The sequence below is a fragment of the Echeneis naucrates genome, chromosome 13, assembly GCF_900963305.1.
Source record: "Echeneis naucrates chromosome 13, fEcheNa1.1, whole genome shotgun sequence".
Classification (NCBI taxonomy): Eukaryota; Metazoa; Chordata; class Actinopteri; order Carangiformes; family Echeneidae; genus Echeneis; species Echeneis naucrates.
In genome coordinates, this window is record NC_042523.1 from 24,150,852 (window position 1) to 24,170,891 (window position 20,040).

The following is a 20,040-nucleotide window of genomic DNA, read 5'->3' on the forward strand; positions in this document are numbered from 1 at the left end:
GAACTTCTACATTTTGGTGGCATATTCTCCCTTCCATCCAACATATCGTAATTTCTCTCATTTTTCCAATGAGGGAGCAACGATATTACAGTTTAGTCTCATTCTTTAGTAGGTTCTATATAATCTAGTGGAAGTATCTGCAGCTCACAGTTTGTATTCAGAAACTGAGCTTTAAAACCAGCCGTCAGGACTTCTGGACCTCGTCATTCTCAGCCATGTCCCAACGCATTGACCTGCCATCTGGACCGTGCTGGATTCGGTTTAACAGTCTGCTTTAATCTAGTTGCATTAAATTGCTCACAAAATTGTCAGCCAATCAGAGGAGAGGCTCAGATCCTCTCCTCTGATTGGCTGTGGTGGAAATCTGAAAACAAGCAGACATGCCCAAAGATCTGCTGTCTCAATGCTTTCTGCAGGAAGACCCCTTCAGGTTCTTTAAAATGATCTCAACAGAAAAGGAAACTGAGAAACCAGGAAGTCCTTCAGACGGTCTACAGTTGGAAGAGGAAGTCCTTCAGAAGTTTCCATCTGAAGGACTCTGAGGTGGTTTCTGCTTCTTAAAAGCACAAATGTGAAAACATTGAAATTTGGGGCTTTAATGGAAATTATAAGTAAAAGTAGCAGAAGATGACGGTGACACCAATTTCATTGGTAAGTCTGCAGCTGGATCCTGAAGATGAAGGTGGATCAGGGATCTGACTGATTCAGAGATCTGACTGATTCAAAGATCTGATTGATTCAGGGATCTGACTGATTCAGAGATCTGGCTGATTCAGGGATCTGACTGATTCAGGGATCTGACTGATTCAGGGATCTGATTGATTCAGGGATCTGACTGATTCAGGGATCTGACTGATTCAGGGATCTGATTGATTCAAAGATCTGACTGATTCAGGGATCTGACTGATTCAGGGATCTGACTGATTCAGGGATCTGATTGATTCAAAGATCTGACTGATTCAGGGATCTGATTGATTCAAAGATCTGACTGATTCAGGGATCTGACTGATTCAGGGATCTGATTGATTCAAAGATCTGACTGATTCAGGGATCTGACTGATTCAGGGATCTGATTGATTCAAAGATCTGACTGATTCAGGAATCTGACTGATTCAGGAATCTGACTGATTCAGGGATCTGATTGATTCAAAGATCTGACTGATTCAGGGATCTGACTGATTCAGGGATCTGATTGATTCAAAGATCTGACTGATTCAGGGATCTGACTGATTCAGGGATCTGATTGATTCAAAGATCTGACTGATTCAAAGATCTGACTGATTCAGGGATCTGACTGATTCAAAGATCTGACTGATTCAGAGATCTGATTGATTCAAAGATCTGACTGATTCAGGGATCTGACTGATTCAGGGATCTGACTGATTCAGGGATCTGACTGATTCAAAGATCTGACTGATTCAGAGATCTGATTGATTCAAAGATCTGACTGATTCAGGGATCTGACTGATTCAGGGATCTGACTGATTCAGGGATCTGATTGATTCAGGGATCTGACTGATTCAGGGATCTGGCTGCGGAGAACTGAGTTCACCTTTAGACCAAAGCTCACCTGTGACTGGTTCACATATTTGATCAGACCAGGACCGCTCCCTTTTCCCAGCAGCAGTGGACTGAGACTGTCTCCGAACAAACGGTGTCCAACAGACGCCACCTCCTGCGAGGAAATCGAAACCTAACAGCCGAAAAAGGCGTGACTTGGTGGGCTAAAAGTCAGGCATTTGGTGCTGCAGATCAGACTTCCTGCATTTCTGCAAAGCTGCAAACATCCACCTTTCCAACAATGGCGTTTCCTCAGTCCCCCTTTTATAACCCAGTAAGTTCTTTATGTTTCTTCTAACCTTCCTTTCTCCGGACAGCTGTGTGATGCCCGCCCCGTTATTCCAGCTCCGCCGAACTCAATTGGAAATTCTCTGCGGAATTTGGCTGCCAAACTAAATGCTGAGGCTCTTTTATAAACCACGAAGCTTTGCTGGAAGTTAAACTCCTGTTATTTTATTACTGTCCTGCCTTGCCTGTATATAGGCCCATAATAACCATATGAATCATCTGGCATAGAGTTGTGTAATCATATATATTTATTAAGACATGTTGAAGGGGAACCAAACAAATGTAAAATGGAACATATATATAAATGTAGCCGTGTGATTGTTTGGCTTGTTGTTTCAAACGTCTCCCTGACAAAAGGAAAAATGCAGAAGCTGTCATTTGACACCAGGACTCTTTTTTTTATTGACTGTTTTCTGACGCTACATCATGATAATAGAAACAGATCAAGCACAAGCATCTGAAACAGACAGCCGACTTTATGGGATATTTGTCAGGATGAAGGGAGGAATTAGAATGAAAACAGAACATGCCACATGGATTTCTTTTCTCTACAACAGCCTCAAAACAACAGCAATAAAAATACCAGTAACATTAGCACCGGGTGGGGATGTGTGACTGGCAGTGTACAACACCAGTCAACAAACAGCAAATAACAGGGATTTAAAATGGCAATGACTTTATTACAAAAATATCTGAAAACAGTTTAAAATACCAGGTGCTCTAAAGGCACAGTCGAGAAAGACTGGTGGACGGGGAGCCCTCCGCCGGCAGGCTCCTGAGCAGAGGAAGGCCAACAGCCTGAAGAAGAAAGCATGAAAGTATCCGTCAGGGTAATCACTAACCAGTCAGTCTCCAGTTGTTCCGGGAGGTTTTCTTTGAACAACAACAATACGTTTGGATGGGAAGAAATACGTATAAAAATAAACCACAGCAACTCAAAATAGGCCCAATCCAAATTCTTGATTTGGTCTTTTAGTGCTGATGGCAGGATGCCCAAATGGTATTTCTCTTTTCTTTGCCTTGGATGGAAGGTTGTAATTCAATCTGCAACGACAGCTAGCAGGTCATGTCTCGTTCAGTGCTCGGTTGTAGTGCGAGCAGAGGGGTACTCATCTGGAGGAAGGGTGTAACACATCCCCACCCTTCCGCTTTGTCCCGGGCCTCTCCCCTCGCACCATGTGTCCCGTGACCTGTCCCTCTGTGCAGCAGCAGGTACGCACGTCCTCTGTAGAAAGCCCCTCTCTCACGCTGTTCCCCCGAACCTGAAGCAAGATGCCTCCGTGCAACCAGGATTTCTCCGCTCCGTCGGTCCACCTAAAAAGGGGAAAAAAGGAAGAGCCCCAAATACACACACGTGTCCTAATTACACGCCGCTGCACATCTGAAAAAGGGGTGTGCCACACTGAGGCACCCTGTGACACATCAGTTGATATGTGGAGTCCTTTGCAGAGCATCCCCTTCACTGGCTCCATCCACGGAGGTCTGCAGGAGGGAAAGGCCATCAGCATCAGCGGCCGAGTCCTTCCTGGAGCAAAAAGGTCAGCTGCCCCCCTAAAGTGTGACCATTTTTTGCTTTTATTGTGGGTTAAATCAGTGCCAGCTGTTTGTTTATGGATGTAAACAGTTGTGTGTTTTTGCACACACATGTGCTTACATTACATGTTGTTGAATAGTTCCCCATAGATTACAAGTTTGGCCTTTTTGTGAAATGCCCGTATCCTCCTCTGACACTGAATGTTTTTCTCTCCAGGTTCCATGTGAATTTACAGTGTGGCTCCAGGTCCAATGCAGACATTGCGCTGCACTTTAATCCGCGCTACGACAGTCACCCGGGTTATGTGGTGGCCAACACCTTCCAGGGCAGCTGGGGCAGCGAGGAGAGGAACTACAGCTCTCCATTTCCTGTCGGCGCCAGCTTCACCCTGCTCATCACAGTCGGCCGCGACGTCTTCCAGGTCTGTACAGAAACAACTGGCCGGCGTTTTTCAATCCAGTTTTCTTTGGAATTAATTTTTTTATAAGTCGACATCCTCTTTTCCATCCATCCGTGAATTTTCTAAGAGATATTGTTTGTGTGAAATCAAAATGTGCTTGTTCCAGGTGAACGTCAACGGCTGCCCCTTCATGCACTACAGGCATCGTATTCCCTTCCAGCAGGTGGACACCATCACCGTAGGTGGGAATGTCGAGGTTTCCTCCATTTCCTTCCAGAGCCCTGCGGTGAGTGTGTTGCCAAATAAAAACCTTTGACTCATATCTCATGTACTGTTTGTCAAGGCTGGATGATTGTCGTAAATCCCAAACCTCACAGATACATCATGTCAGGAATTAGACGAGTAAGGCAGAAAAAGTGAATTCCTTCATTGTTCTTCCCCAGCTGGCTTTTCCTGCTCAGCCTGCGTTTCCATCACAATTCGCCTTTCCCACCCAGGCCGCCTTCCCTTCTTGTCCAGCATTTCCACCTCAGCCTGGATTCCCTCCCGCCGTGCCTGTAAGTATCCCTCTGATTACGGTTATATGGAACAGCCAGCAGTTAAAGGGTCATGTCGCACAAATGGCTCACACACTTTTTAGTTTCCAAAAATGAACCATACTGAATTTAATTTCTTGCACTTGATGACTAAAGGAATCCAAATTCCATCTCTGCACAGGTTGTGCCGTACCGTTCCTTCATCAGCGGTGGACTTTCCCCAGGCAGGACCATCACGATCCAGGGGAGCGTTCAGCCCAGCGCCACGAGGTCTGAGCTCAGAATCACTTACTGCTGGATTCAACAATCCAACAGACCCATTGTTAAAAAAAGATAAATATTTTGAATGATTGTTTGGAAAAAATGTGAAATGTTAGATAAGGAGAGAACAATAAACAAAGGAACTACTGAACGCAGTGACACATGAGACAGAATTACCGGAATCAGGAAAGGGATTCATCGTGATGTTTTCAAGTGGGACTGTTGATGTTTTTGTTTGTTCCACAGTAATTTAACGAGCTAACTAACAAGCAGAAGTAAAAAGATAGCCTGATAGAAAGAGGAAGCAAGAGATGTATCGCATATCAGCATAAATGTACATCCATCAGGTCTCTGACAGTTCAACAGGGAAGGCTGATGTTTGTGCACTTTCCTATCTGGAAGTAAAACCAGAACCAGAAGAGCTGAAAAGTGAAACAGCATGAACACTGAGGGGAGGGACTGTGAGGTCAGTGAGTCTGACTGCTTTTGTCAGTGACAGGAATAAGAACTTGATGCTGATTTGTACATTTTGGCAGGTTCAGTTTGAGCAGTTGCTTTTGTCTTGAAGGATCTGATGACCTGCTGAAACATGTTTAAGGAGCTTGATAATGTGGAGAAGATTGTCTGGCTTGTCAGTGGTCTCTGTTTTATCAGCCTAAAGCTCTGACAGTGAAGTGAACTTGGTGGTTTTCTTTAGTTTCTGGCAGAGATTGTTATCGTATCAGGAAATCATTGTTTTCAAACTTTTCAAAATGAAACCCATGGTGGGAGAATTAGGGTTAGGGTTAGGTGTGTGGGACATCTGTGGGACATTTGAAGTCTTAACGCTTCTCTCTGTTTCCTCTCAGGTTCCATGTGAATCTCAGCCATCAGTCCGGCATCGCTCTGCATTACAACCCGCGCTTCAGCGAGAACACTGTGGTCCGAAACACCAAGCAGTGGGAGCAGTGGGGGTCCGAAGAGCGCGGGGGGGCAATGCCCTTCCGCCGGGGACAGCCCTTCACGGTAAACACACACCGACAGATGGTGCATCCCTGAGTTGTTGTTGTTAAACCTGTTATGTGTCTGTGTCGTTCAGCTGACCATCATCTGTGAGAACCATTCCTTCAGGATCGTGGTCAACGGGATGCAGGCGCACAACTACAAGCACCGTTTCACTCAACTCCCACAAATCATCAACCTGGAGATCGACGGTGACATCACTCTGACCTCTGTGATGGTGTAGAGACCTCAGGCTGACCCTGACGTCTGCCACACAATCAACATACATTTAATGCATTCAACATGTTAATCAATCACTCTGGGTATTTACTGGATATTACATTATACCTCCTGGGTGTTCATCCTACAGATAGTCATTCTCATTTTTATGAAATCATCTGGTGGATACACTTGTTTTAATTCACTGAATGTCAAACTGCCCAGCGGGGGTTTCTCATGGAGCTCCAAACAGTTATTGTGAATTACAATGGCCTGTTTGCCATTGAATCATTCAGAATTAAACAGTTTTATCCCCACAAGTGTTTTGGTCTGATGAAGTATTCTTTAACGTTTGTTTGTGAATGAAAACTAAGCAGCGTTTTTAAGCACGACTTCAATGTGGATTTTTATGGATCGCTGTCAAAAGTCGTCTACCATTTCCTGCTAATACAAAACTGGGAAGCATTCTGATTCTTATTGAATATTTGGAAGAGGAACTCTGGAACAGAACGATGAAGCACAAACAAGAGTCTTTTCTGCCACCTACAGGGAAAGACTGAATGGTAGCAAATAATTAATTTACTATCATCATTCAGTAAGAAACCAAAGTTTGACTGTTAAATTAATATCATTATACAATTTAAATAACTTCAGCTTTCATGAATTCTGCACTACAGCTCAACTCCATGAACTCCATGCAGCAACATGTTCCTGCCTATACCCCCCCCCCTCCAATGCCTGTCTCACTCTCTCTCTCTCTCTCTCTCTCTCCCACTCTCAACCCAACCAGTCGAGGCAGATGCCCCCCAGCCTGGTTCTGCTCGAGGTTTCTGCCTCTTAAAGGAAGTTTTTCCTGCTCATCGGGGGATCTGTTGGGTCTCTTTAAATAAATTTATAAAGAGTTTGGTCTAGACCTGCTCTGTATGTAAAGTGCCTTGATGTAACTTTGTTATGATTTGGCGCTATACAAATAAATCTGATTTGAATAAATCTGATTTGATGATCCCTGAAGGTGTAACACAAAGCTTTATTTATAGCTGTATTTATTTATTTAGCAAGTCCCGCTATGTGCTAGTTAAAATCAACTGATGGTGAAGTTTTTACTCTTCAGTGAAATGGGAAATCCAAGCCCGAGGCTGAACTGCTTATTCTAAATAACCACTTACAAAAATCAATATCATGCATCCCAGAGGCTGCAGAAAAAATCTTTTAATTCATATTTTAAACGTCAAACTGAAACACAAAGGTGCTGTTTTATGATGTATTTTAGCTTTTATATGTTGTTCTGTTCACTGCATGCTTCACATCTCACAGCATGAGCAGGAAAAGTTAAATAAAAGTCAAATAAAAGACGTGAGAGACGTGCAAAGGTGGAAATGAAGGTTGATCTGAACGTTGGATATCATGCCTTTATTGTCATCCCTTAAACTGCTACACTGCTCAGATAAATGGGCATGTCCCCATTTGCCCCTGTGTGTGTGATTTTTTTTTTTTTTTTTTTTTTTTGGGGGGGGGTCTCTTCTTCCTTCAGCCCGAGTCCTTCACCTTCACTGCCCTCAGAGCTCCAGTGTTCCTATCACCACAGGAGGCCACTGTTGCCTTCACTTTCCACATCTTCTGCAGTGAGACTGGAGGTTAAACGTCATAACAGGTTGTAAAGAGAGCGTAGTATTATCCAAAACAAGCAAAAAAATATAGTCAGCAGACATCCGTCACATTTGGAGGTGATGAGATAGAAAGAGTTTGACTCATTTTGTTCAGTCTGTTTCACACCTCCTCTACTGTGTGCTGGTAAAAAGTATATATATAAATATACATTTACACATTACTGGCTCAAAGCAATTACATATATATATATTTAATATATTTTCTGTTGAATTCTATTTCCTTTTGTGCAGTTGGTCTATTATCTCTGACAGAAGAATTTCCCAGTTTGGGATCAGTAAAGGACATCTATCTTTCTAGATAGATAGATTATAAATAAATAACTAGACATAGATTTTTTTTTTATAATGATGCATACACATTTACAGTTTAAGGTTTCAGATTATTTATAATTTCAATTTTAAACTCATTGACAGTTTAAAGTTTAAACCTATTGACATTTTAAAGTTTAAACTTATTTAAAGTTTAAATTTTAAACTTATTGACAGTTTAAGGTTTAAACTCATTGACAGTTTAAAGTTTAAACCTATTGACATTTTAAAGTTTAAACTTATTTACAGTTTAAAGTTTAAACTCATTGACAGTTTAAATTTTAAACTTATTTCCAGTTTAAGGTTTAAACTCATGTAAAGTTTAATATTTAAACTTATTTCCAGTTTAAGGTTTAAACTCATGTAAAGTTTAACATTTAAACTTATTTCCAGTTTAAGGTTTAAACTCATGTAAAGTTTAACATTTAAACTTATTTCCAGTTTAAGGTTTAAACTCATGTAAAGTTTAACATTTAAACTTATTTCCAGTTTAAGGTTTAAACTCATGTAAAGTTTAACATTTAAACTTATTTCCAGTTTAAGGTTTATTTTCAGGTTCTGCTGATGAAGGTCCGCAGCTCCCCGGCTGTAGTGGCCGGCTCTGGCCGGCAGGGGGCCCCGGCGGACCGCCCTCCTCCGCCCGCCGCTCCTCCAGTCCCGGACCCGGACCGCGGATCCACATCCCCGAGCTGCGCCCACTAACCGACCAGACAGACGGCCAGCGCCGCGGAGCAGCCAGGATCTCTGCCCGGGGGGAGGACGGCGGCAGGAGGGCCGACAGCCAAGGCAGGTAGTCTGGATCCGTCCGGATCCAGAATCTGAGTTTAACCCCCCAAATCCAGAATCCGACTTTTAACCCCCGAAATGAGGGCGACGAACCGAGCGGCCAATTAAGCTAGTTAGCTAGCTGCGGAGGGTTCTATCAGCGGAGCTCAGCCGGGCCGGAACCGGCCGCTGCCGGCCGCGTGAGAGAGAGCAGCTGTCTTTCTTTGTGGAGGATTCATTTTTGTCGTTTTTAATGAAAAAGCGGATATTTTGCTCCCATCGGGACGGAGCGTCCCAAACAGCCGCCGAGCTAGCTAACGTAGCCGAGCAGCTACAGCCGTTTAGCCCGGTCATGCTTTGTGTCCGCCGGCCGTCAGTCGGAGCGGACACACGGTCCGTTTCAGCCGGTGTACAGGGCTCTCCGTGCCGGGTTAACCCCACCCGGGGAGCCGGGTAGGAGGGCTGGAGAGGGGGCCGTTGACAGCCGGAGCTCCGCGGACTGCAGCCCGGAGACAGCCGTCCTGTCGGTCCCTTCAGTCGGCCCTGCTAACGGCCGGAGCTCCGGGAGCTTCCAGGACATCATTATTAATATTATTATTATTATTTAATGAGTGAAATGATCCTCCGTGTTTTTCTGTGAAAAAATAAAACCTAACCTGCTCCAGACTTTAAAGGTCCCGTGGAGCCGGTGTCTGATTCTAATCAGGTCCATGTTACTGATCCAGTTAAAGTCTCAGAGAACCCCCCACAGTCTGGACTCAGAAACCGAACCCTACAAACCAGCCGTCAGCACTTCCTTGACTTTGTGATGTCACAACGAAGCAGACATTGGCACCTGTCCGATTTTAAAGGTCTTCTGAAGGCTGAACATCTGTGATTATAAAATAATCGGAGAAAGTAAATGAGGACACAGATGTGTCTCCTCGGGCTGCAGGAGTCCTGTAGAATACGACTGCTTTGTTGTGACCTCACAACTTCACAACGACTTCTTCAACTTTGTGATGTCGTGACAAAGCAGTCGCTGGTCCCATATATTATGAAGACAGGCGTCCGTTTATTCTCTTATCGTAAAGCAGGTTTAGTAAATCTGTGAAAGTACCAACTACAAATGAGCCATCGGGACTTTTGGAACTGTGATGTCACAACAAAGCAGTCACTGCACATTCTTCTTTTGGATATAAACACTGCAAAAGGAAGCGTGTGGAAAATTTGATATACGGGACCTTTAATGGCTCGAATGGCTGCTGAGCACAACAATAATTAAAGTAATCAAAGAAATGTAGGTGAAAAGATTTGTCTGGTTTGTAATCGAGGCTCAAACAGCAGCAGCAGCGTATCTGTATTTTTGTTATTGTATGTTATACATGTTGTATTTTGTACTCACTGTAGGACTACAGTCAAGATAAAATATTTTCTAAATGAGACCTGAACATGCAAAAAGAATGAAACAGTCATGTTGGGATTGTTCTGGCAGATGTTGCAGGTGAGATGTGAGACTCAGTTTCATATATACTCAACCTGGCCGTATTGTGATGATGATGATACTCTGATTGACCTAAATCTGGCTGGTCCAGCTGCAGATTCAAATATTTGCAGTTATTTTTCTAAAATGACTGAAGGTCATTCCCAAAATAATAAAGATGTTTTTGTTTGTGTTTTTATAGATGTTGAAAGGATTTTTTTTTGGTGATTGTGACACTGTTTTCTCTCCCTGTCTCTCCCACAGGGGATTTGTCCCTGACCAGTGAACTGGACCACGTCCACTCTCTTGGGAAAATAGAACCCTGTTGGATGTAAACGTAGTGTTTAGTTTAAAGCATGTTTAATCTGAAGAAAAAGGACAAGGAGAGGGAAGGGAGTAGGAAGGAGAAGAAGGATAAAAAGGAGAGGATGTCTGCGGCAGAGCTGCGCAGCCTGGAAGAGATGAGCATGCGGCGCGGCTTCTTCAACCTGAAGCGGGAGGCCAAGCGTGAGTCCAAGAACAAACTGGAGATCTCCAACCCCATTCCCATCAAAGTGGCCAGCAGCAACGAGCTCACCCTCACCGACATCGAGTCGGACGGTCTGAGCAACCGGAGCAGCATGGTTCTGGATGACCAGCTCAGCGCTGCCAGCTCCACCGATGACCTGAAGGGGGAGGGTGGAGGAGGACAGGACGGACACCGCACCTCAGTGCACGAACGAGTGGCTCATTTCGGTTCTCTTGCCAAGCAGAACTCATCGCAGGTGGGTCAGATGATGAAACGCTTCTCCTTTTCCCAGAGGAGCAAAGAGGAAAGCCCGTCAGAGGCCTCCACCCCGTCAGGCCAGAACTCTGCTGCTCCGTCCCCGCACGTGGAGAACAAAGTTTTTAGCATGCTTCGCAAGCACAGCCTCAAGCAGCAGCAGCAGCAGCAGCAGCAGCAGCAGCAGCAGCCTGGAGCTCCCGCCACCAAAAAAGTCTGCATCCCTGAAGTGGTCGACAAGACCTTCCCTGCTCAGCTGCAGCTGCCTGCTGTGGTCGCGCCGAGTGCACCAGAAACACGTGAGCTGGAACTCCAACGTCGCAACACTGGCGACTTTGGATTCTCTTTACGACGCACTACGATGCTGGACCGCAGCGTTGACGGGGGCGTGTACAGGCGTGTGGTCCATTTCGCCGAACCGGGTGCCGGCACGAAGGACCTGGCGCTGGGCTTGGTGCCCGGTGACAGGCTGGTGGAGATAAACGGACGCAACGTGGAGAACAAGAACCGAGACGAGATAGTGGAGATGATCCGTCAGTCCGGGGACACGGTGAGGCTGAAGGTGCAGCCGATCCTGGAGCTGAGCGAGCTGAGCCACTGTTGGCTGAGGAACACGGAGGGGCTGCGCCGGGAGGCCAGACATGTAAGTCCACTGTGTTTGCACTAACAGATGACAGCACTGTAGCACACTGTTCTGTTTGGGTCCTGTTTCTGAGACGTCATCAGATGTCTCATCATGAGGTGGGATGTGTCCTGCTGCCTTTATGTGCACATGATTTAATAAGTTTCCACTCTTCTCGGCTCCAAAAAACATTTATTCTCTTAGTTCCAAGCCAAGAAAGCTGATGGTGTCTGGGGGGGTGCATCGTTGTTCACCTTCATCACAATCAGGCTTCATTCTGCTGCAGGTTGTAGTTGTATCTTCGTCTGTCCCTCTAAGAGAGCAGGGACAGCGTGAAAACAGAGGAATAATGGAGACTTCGACGTGAGCTGTCATCAACGCTGACATCTGTTTCTGGTGACGGCAGCACAGCTGGATCAGCTGCCATTTGGTCAGTGAAAGAGCAGGGCCTCGATTTCTGCATCGTGTGTTTTGTTAAACAGAGTGATCGGACGGCAGTGCTGAATGCACCTGAAACACGCTGAGAAGATTGCATTGTGTTCATTTTAAATGAATATTTATGCCAACAATGTTCAATATTCAGTTTGTGAATTCAATATTTACAAATCCAGAGTGTATAATTTCTAGAACAGGATATGAAATATGAAATGTTAAATATTTTGAATGAATAGCAGAAGCTGTTCTTGGATTTTTAAGTACTGCTTTCTCCAGATTTACTATTAAACTTGGGACTTAAACAAATTTTTTATATTATCATTAGTTGACTATAAAACTGTTGTGGTCGAGTTTTGAAGCGCTGTTGCTTTGTGAGAACAATGGCCATTACACTTCCTAATGCTTATCCTGTTGTCTGGACTATTCTCATGAAGAAATGAACATCAGGTGATATTACAAAAGACTTGAAAGTAGGAACAGTCACATGATGGACTGGGATGATGTTTTTAGTCGCAGTACTCTGCGTCAGAACTGTCCAGCTTCCTTCATTCTGTTTCTGTCGACTCTGTGGCTACGTATCTCAGTTCTGATCATGATGGGAGATCAGAGTCTCATTGGACTGAAGACGTGGGATGTTTGAGGCCTATTTAGGCTCCAGAGGTCCGTCTCCTATTGTACTGCTGTTTTTTTTTTTTTTTTTTTCAATGATCAACAATGGCGCGCTGCTCAGTCACCCACACATATTTTCTCTGAGGCTGAAAACACTCAAACACTTGATTGGGAGGGGGAGGGAGGTCATGATGATGAAAAAGTGCTGCTTTATTAATTTTTTATCTTCTCATCCTTTAATACGCTGATTTGTTTTGCCCTTTTTCATTACATAAACCGATGTTGTGCTGTTGTCTTCTCTCACCTTGTTTTTTGTCTGTGTCTTATTGTTTCCCTGCTGCGTGAATGAATTATGTATGGGAGCAACACACTGTTTCATTTCTTTCGGGATAAATAAAGTATGCATCTATCTATGTAACACGTGCAAGCATTGAAAAACTGAGGGATGTCAATGACACAGTAGGGTTGCCCCTGTTCGACACCCTGCTTAAAGGCCTGTTTTCCTTTCAGTGGGACCATTATTGAAAAATTAACCATCATGCTGTGTTGAAGACTGTAAACTAGAGACTGAGACCATAAACTGATCAGGAAAAAATGTCCTGAGGAGGAGGGACATTTTTCCATAGACTTCAAAGGATGAACTTGAATGGATTCATAAATTATTTAAAATGTATATATGCATGTAAAATAAAATGCACTCAACAGGCCAGACCATGTGGCTTTTACATTTTGATTTCATTGAAAGCACTCACTGCTCAAAATAGACAGATGAAAATAGTAGCTGGTTTTATCTGTCACCAGAGAAGTATCTTCATACGTCGTCATACTCATCACTCAGTCGGCTATTTTCACTCCTTCCACTTGCTGCTGTCGGGCCTCGGTCAACAAGTAGCACTTGAAAATGGTTGATAAACCACAGAGCAAATATTGGTGCTGAGATGATGAAGTTGATTAGTGGGGTTTTACTGGTTTCCCTGTTTTTTGTTTTTTTTTTTCGTCAGACAATGACTTTCTCTGGGTTTTCAGAGTTTTGCTCGGTCAAAACAAGTCATTTGTGGATTGAGGTTATTTACTCATTTATTGTTGAAGTTCGCAGAGTTCGATGATTCTCTGCATTAGCAGTAGCTGAGTGTCCTCCAGTAGACTCAATGTCTTGATCATGGCCTGTTTGGCAGCATCAGAGGGCTTTCTTTGTTTGCTTCCATTGGCTTCGGTTCAAGGGTCCTTGTGACACAGTCAGAGCTGAAAAGGAGCTCTAATCCGCCCCCCCCCCTTCTCACCACAATTGAATTCATCTGCTCTGGTAGGCAGGGAATGACTCTGCAGCCCTCTGTGTCCGTCTGACTGGAGAGGCTGTGGAAAAACATCCCACTCTGCCTGTGACTGGACAACAGACCCACTTTCTGACAACTTCCACGCAGCAAACAGGAAGTGCACACCATGGCGTGCTTTGTCTAAGTGTATAGGCAGTGTTGTGTCAGACACACACACACACCAGGGTTTCCTTTAGGATGTTTTTGTGGCAGGATGGGGGTGGAGTGGGGGGGCAGAAGGGACGTAAGTACAGCCTGGAGCATAAACATGTCACAGTAAAACTTAAAGGACTCCTATGATGAAAATTAATTCAACTTGTTTAGATAACAAACATATGATGAGGAATAATCAGTCAACGGTGTGACTGAGTGAACAGAAGCAACCTGCAAGAGTTACCTAACTAGGCTGTCCGCTCTGATGTACCTGCTCGTCCCTGATTCTGGGTCTCTGACATGTGGCCACGTCTGATGTGTTCTCCTCGATCCATCTTCATGCTGTCTGCTCTGTTACCTTTCAGACTGACAGGTGTTTATGTGCGGCGCTCAAATTGTTTGTTTTGATTGAATGCATGATGGGGCGCGTTGACTCTCAGGGGATTTGTTGTAACTGATGGTCAGAGTGAATATCAATAGCTCATTTATAGAAACAGCACATTGTCAGCCAGTTAAATCTTCCTCTTTGGGCGTTGATTGTTCTGCAGTACTGCAAAATGTGTATGCTGCACTATAGGGGAAATAATGCGGACACACATATCCCATCCTTTAGGTTAGGATCCTCTCTCTGCAGTTGATTTGTGTGTGTTAAGCAGCAGGCCTGTCTGTGTCTCTTTGTCCACTTTAACGGACATCAACAGCTTGACTACCACTTTCAATAAAGGGGAGCCCACAGAGATGCCGTCCTTCAGCCCTGACAAAGGGTTTAAACAGGACGCTGCATCTGCCATGTCGCATAAATCCTGGTCCAACAGCAGCCTCCAGCTTTTCTACACATCTTTATTTTGTTCGTGATGAATCTGTATAAAAAGGGCTCAGATTTGCCAGCTGAATTTCAGTCGATAAATTGAGAAATACACGTCTGGTGTAAAACAAAAGCCCTGATGAAGCTTTTTTGGCTTCATATCAGTCCTTCAGTCGAGGCTGAACTTTTCCCCAAATCTTTATTAAATACGAATATAAATGGACGTCGGGGCAGGATGTGACTGCTGACATCAGGCTTCTGTCCCTGTCAAGCATGACGTGGGTGATAATAAGAGCTGAGATGAAACCCTGCTGGCAGTGTTTGTCTCTTTGACACTGAAAAACAGAAGCGGCTGCCTGGATTTATTTTATACAATACTTTCTATTCTATTTCTATTCTACTATTTTCATCAAAACTATTAACAGTACAAATGCTAAAAGGAAACTGTCATTGTAGTCTGTCATTTTAAAGGCCCCATACTCAACTCTTCTTGTTTATTTTCAAGAGTTGATATCCATAAGATAGATAAAATTTGTGGTTTTAACAGCCAAATGCCACCTCAGTGAGGCTTTCTATCTCCTCTCTCTGTCTCTCTCTGGAGCCCCAGGAACAACGGGTCAGTCAGTCAGCGAGGTTTAAGGATCAGTTTTGTCTTTTTGGATTCATGGTTTGGTCAGAAATCTCAGGAAATGGTGAAAAGTCATCATGTCTCAGAGCCCAAGTTCACACCATCAGGCTAAAGCCCACATAGTAGAAATTACTTAACAGCAGTTATCATAACGGATATAAATTTATGTAAATAATATCCAGGCTGTAATAACTTGGAATAATCCTCTAAATAAAGAAGGATTGGATTTGACAAAGCAGCATTGTGGCTGTTTCCCAGTAAACCTCCAGCAGTCGGGATTAAGCAGCTGAAATCGCTCAGCGCTGTGTCAATCCATCCGAATCCGGAGCCAGAAGTTCTCCACACAAATGCCGGCACATTAAGATTTCATCAAGATTTGGAAGAAGACGGACAGGATGCGTCCATTCTTCTCACTCAGACCAGTGTGGGCAGGAAGCTCCATTAAAAGGCAGCGAGAGGTCTGAGGACAGGAAGAGGCAGTTTCACCCTGAACCGGCACTTAAGACAATCACCGGCTCTCAAAGGAGGCAGGAGGCCACGTGCACACTCGTAGGATGAGCATGAGAGATACTTAAATAAGTGATAAATCACTTTAGACTGGCCTCTGAGTGAACCTGTACCAGGTGATCAGAGGCGTGTTTGGGCCTGAGAACATTTAGTGCTTCCTGCTCCTGTAAAAGTCCTTCCTGCTGAGAATAAACACACTCTTTGTAAGATGTCAGTTATTTTAGTTCACTGAGATGTCTGACATCTTCAGAAATCAGACATCTCAGTGGTTAGATGTGAACACGTAAGTTCTGATCTCTTTCCTTTGGATTCAAAAACTTCTTTCATTTGAATTTTCTAGCACACAACACTCAGATTTATTCCGTTGTCATCTGTTGATACTGTAATACACAGTTGTGTTGTAACAGATGTTATAACAATCCATGATTTGGGGAGTAGCATCTATTTATTGAATCGAAGATTCAAAAAAAAAAAAAAAGACCCTTTCAGGAAGTGGACATGAATTTATGTTCATGCTTACCAGTTGATATTGATTATTTAAATGATTAGTTAACGCAAACCGCATCCAGTAACTTTCGATGGAGCAGAAAGGACCGAATGGAGGTTTAATCTGATTGTCTGCCCGATTTGAATTCTGAATGTCTGGTTCCAATTTCGGTAAAATTGTGTTTTTAACAGTAATGCTCCATTTTTTTATGGGTCCAAGATTCAGTGAATTTGAATTAAATGGGTTACCTTGTTCCATATTGGCCTTTCTCCTCATGTTTCCTCTCAAATCCAAAAAGACTGGACTCTGAACACAAGTTTATGGATGAATTATTGCTCAGGAAGCTGGCGTGCTCATTTTGTGGATAACCCACCAACCACAGTCATTACAAGTCTGTTACCTGGAATAATGCACATTGTGGGAGCAGTTACACAAACGTGTTGGCTTGTAAATCTGCTGGAGTTGTAGACTTTAGCCCCAAACTATCTGCAGCTTGTGGCAGGAATCCAGATAGACGATGCCTGCAAGGAGAGTGGAGGCCGGAGCGTGAGAGTGAGAGGAGGTTAAAATAGTAAGAAGCCATCTTCACTTGTCATAACAGGCTGACTGGGACCAGCGGGAAGCAGGCCTCTCCCTTTACGTCTCACTCTGGTATTTGTGGAATCTGCTTTGGAACAAATAGACCACTTCCTGACCCTCTCCTACTGGGAATTCTCTTATGGAGGAAGAGGAATGAGGTTCTAAAGTGCGGGGGGGGAGAATTTGATGTCTGTGAATGTATTTGATAAAGAGGATTGTTTTCTAAAGCTCCCCCACAAGTCAAGTTGTTGGTTCTTACACTTTGGCTTCATTTGCTATTTGCACAGTTAATTGCGTTGTAGTGGTAGTTAAATGGACGAAATTGCCACTTCACCGTAAATCCACATTCCATATCCCATAGGGATTTATATAAACTCATTATAAAACAAAAACTAAATGCGTCCTGTTTGCTTTGCTCATCCCTGACTTGCCTCTAGAATGTGTACATGTAAGTATAAGGTCATACAGTTTAGGCTGCATGTCGGGACAAGAGCCATACCCTGAAGTCCACTGAACTCTACTCCAATTCCTCTGGAGTTAAACAAAGCCAAGCCTATAAAACTATTTCATATTCTTAAACTGAGTAACTGTAGAGACGAGGAAAGACCAGCTCAGACCTTAGGAGGCCCCTGTGGTGGGATGGAACAACCTGCTCTAAGGGTGACCATCTCAGGCCTTTATGGCTGAGTGGTGAGAGGGAGGTCACTCTGAGTAAAAGGTATTTGACAACCGCTTGGAGCTTGTCAAACAGAGTCTCAAGATATGTGAGAGTGTGAGGAAAAATCCCTGGGCTAATGTTGTCCCATTGGGGGAACACAATGGTGGTAGCATCAGGCTGGGGGGGTTGTATCCCAGCTGGAAGGATGGAAGGAGGGAGCCCTGAACTGGGGCAGGGTGAATGGAACCAAATCCAGGGAGCTTCTTGAGGAAGACCTGCTCTGGAGGGCCTGAAACCTGAGACTGTGGTGATGGTTCATCTTTCAGCAGAACTGTGACCTGAAGCTAACGGCCAACATGATGCCGAAGCAGCTTCACGACGAATCTCTGACTGTACTTCAGTGACCTCCTTTTCCACCACAATCAGAACATATAAGTCGGGTAAGCCCGTCCCCTGAAGATACACACAGCTGCATGGAGGTGTTCACATCCTTTTCCATTGCTGATAAAAGTTTGTGTCTAAACAGGTTTTTCGACCAGAGGAAAATTGGTTCTTGCCCTAATAATAGTCTCACTTATAATTAAATCACTGGATGCGGGGAGGGCCATATTTCTTAGGCAAATAGTTGAAGTCTGATTGTAAGGGTTGAATGTAGAGCGTGGTATAATCTTTTGCTTTGGTGGAGCGGTTACATGCCTAAGGCTTGTAATAGACTGCTTTGCATGATTTAAACTACACATAAGTGGATGGTTGTTTGTGTATAAAGGAGCTAATAAGCCTATTCACACACAGCCATCAATCCAGCAAAATTCTTGTTCACAAAAGAACTGAGCACTGACAGCATTTCTCCCTAAATGGAGGATTTGGAAATAGAGAAGACTTTATCTGCTGGTGAAGCTTTTTTTCTTTTATATTGTGTTGCACTAATCCCTCAAATAGTGATTGTGGTTTCAGAGAAATATTCAAACATGACATCTGGATTCTTTATTTTTAATTTTGGCTCTTTGGCATCGTGCTGAAGACAGCCATGTATGAATGCTGTGCTTATTTCTGTAATTCTGTAATTCTGTAAGAGTGCAAGTAAACACTCCCTTTCATGGCGACTTATAGGTCCCAGATATTATGTCCTTCAGTTTGTTATCGAAGATGTTGATATCGATAACCAGATGTATTTGTGATTTTAGGAATCAGAGACAATCTGCTTCCTTTTACACCTACTGTCTCAGACTTTGCAGCAACGATAAAAGGCTGGTGAGCCAATCAGAAGAGAGGATTTGAGCGATCAATCTATCTATAAGGCAGATTTCAGGTAAACACGCAGAGAAATCTTGAGGACTTGTTGCACATTTCAGGACAGTGACTGCTTTGTTGTGACATCACAAAGTTCCAGAAGTCCCAACTGCTGGTTTTAGTGCTCTGTTTCTGAATACAGGCCTCCACATGGAGGTCTACCTTTAGACTGTGTGGACCTGTAAATCACCTGCCGATATGATTCAGAGAGTCCCTTAGCGAAGTCTCAAGTTATCAGGTTTATATCAGAGTACTACTGTGGTGTTGAACAGTGTGTTTTGCATGCGTTGTGGTTTGGCGTGTTTGCATTGTAAATGAGCAGCCCTGGTTTTGTTGGCGGTGCGTTGCAGCTCAGATGAACAGCCGCTGAAGACTCTGTTCATTCCTCAGCGTTTTCAGTCGGCCTCAGTTTGTGAGAGTTCAGACTGCACTGATGAGGCAGCAGACAGGAATGCTATAGGACGAGTTGTAGGCAGTGTGATGTGAAGTGGTGATCACACACAGATACACACATGCTTGGTTTGTTTTCATAACTTAATCTAAGATGAAACAATGTGCCAGGCTAGGATGTAATTAATGGTGACTTAATATTGGCCTATATTGGTCTAAAAATATCACACACCCACACTCACAATTTACTCAGAGACTAAAGGTCAGTCACAAAAATGACTCATGATTAAAACATACTGTGTTGTAGTTTAATGTGTGAAATTTTTAAAAGTGGAGTGTGAATAAGTTGATAGAAATCTAGATTAGTCATGTTTATTGCTCAGAGATTAAATGTTTGAAGGTCAACAGGTGGAGTCCCATAAATGTACACAACTTGAAATATGACATCGTTGCTTGAGATAATAAAGTTATCGGAAAGAATGTCAATGTAAATTTTTGTAGACTATGGGTGTTGCAGAGGGCGTGGCTTCTTTGTTGTGACATCACAAAGTTCCAGAAGTACAAGCTGTGTGTATTATGCTGTGGACTGTACAGTATTAATATACAACCTTGATCTGATTTATAATTCAAGCTCTACCTTTTTGTATAATGAGGGACTTTCAAATTAGGAGTCCATTTCCCATAATCCCTGTCATTTGGTGCAGTCTCAGTCTCTCAGTCCTGGCCTGATGCCACATCTCTTGTCTGTGCTGCCTGAAAACCTCGCTGTCAGAAACCCTCCTCCCCCCGTCTCCAATGACACAGCAGCAAAGGTAAACA

At 43.7% G+C, this 20,040-nt stretch overlaps 2 protein-coding genes across 4 annotated transcripts in view; both read left to right on the forward strand.

Moving 5' to 3' along the window:
* Positions 1-1,558: 1,558 nt before the first annotated feature.
* Positions 1,559-6,469, forward strand: LOC115053476 (galectin-9-like). 3 transcript variants are annotated; one of them, XM_029518214.1, is made up of 8 exons: positions 1,559-1,834; positions 3,058-3,386; positions 3,599-3,803; positions 3,949-4,068; positions 4,226-4,339; positions 4,500-4,588; positions 5,428-5,584; positions 5,658-6,469. In XM_029518214.1, exons 2-8 carry the CDS (start codon positions 3,121-3,123, stop codon positions 5,802-5,804), a joined length of 1,098 nt encoding a protein of 365 aa, XP_029374074.1. In that variant the 5' UTR covers positions 1,559-1,834; positions 3,058-3,120; the 3' UTR covers positions 5,805-6,469. The 3 variants fall into 3 exon arrangements, with proteins under 3 accessions (XP_029374074.1, XP_029374072.1, XP_029374073.1); XM_029518212.1 differs by having other exon boundaries at positions 1,674-1,834; positions 3,298-3,386; XM_029518213.1 differs by lacking the exon at positions 1,559-1,834 and having other exon boundaries at positions 1,844-3,386.
* A 1,944-nt stretch (positions 6,470-8,413) lies between these two features.
* The window catches only part of myo18ab (myosin XVIIIA b), an 82,379-nt gene continuing 70,752 nt past the window's right edge, over positions 8,414-20,040 (forward strand). Inside the window, exons 1-2 of the mRNA XM_029518504.1 lie at positions 8,414-8,541; positions 10,247-11,388. Coding sequence (XP_029374364.1) covers positions 10,339-11,388 — 1,050 coding nt within the window. The 5' untranslated portion in view covers positions 8,414-8,541; positions 10,247-10,338. The remainder of the gene's footprint in view (positions 8,542-10,246; positions 11,389-20,040) is intronic.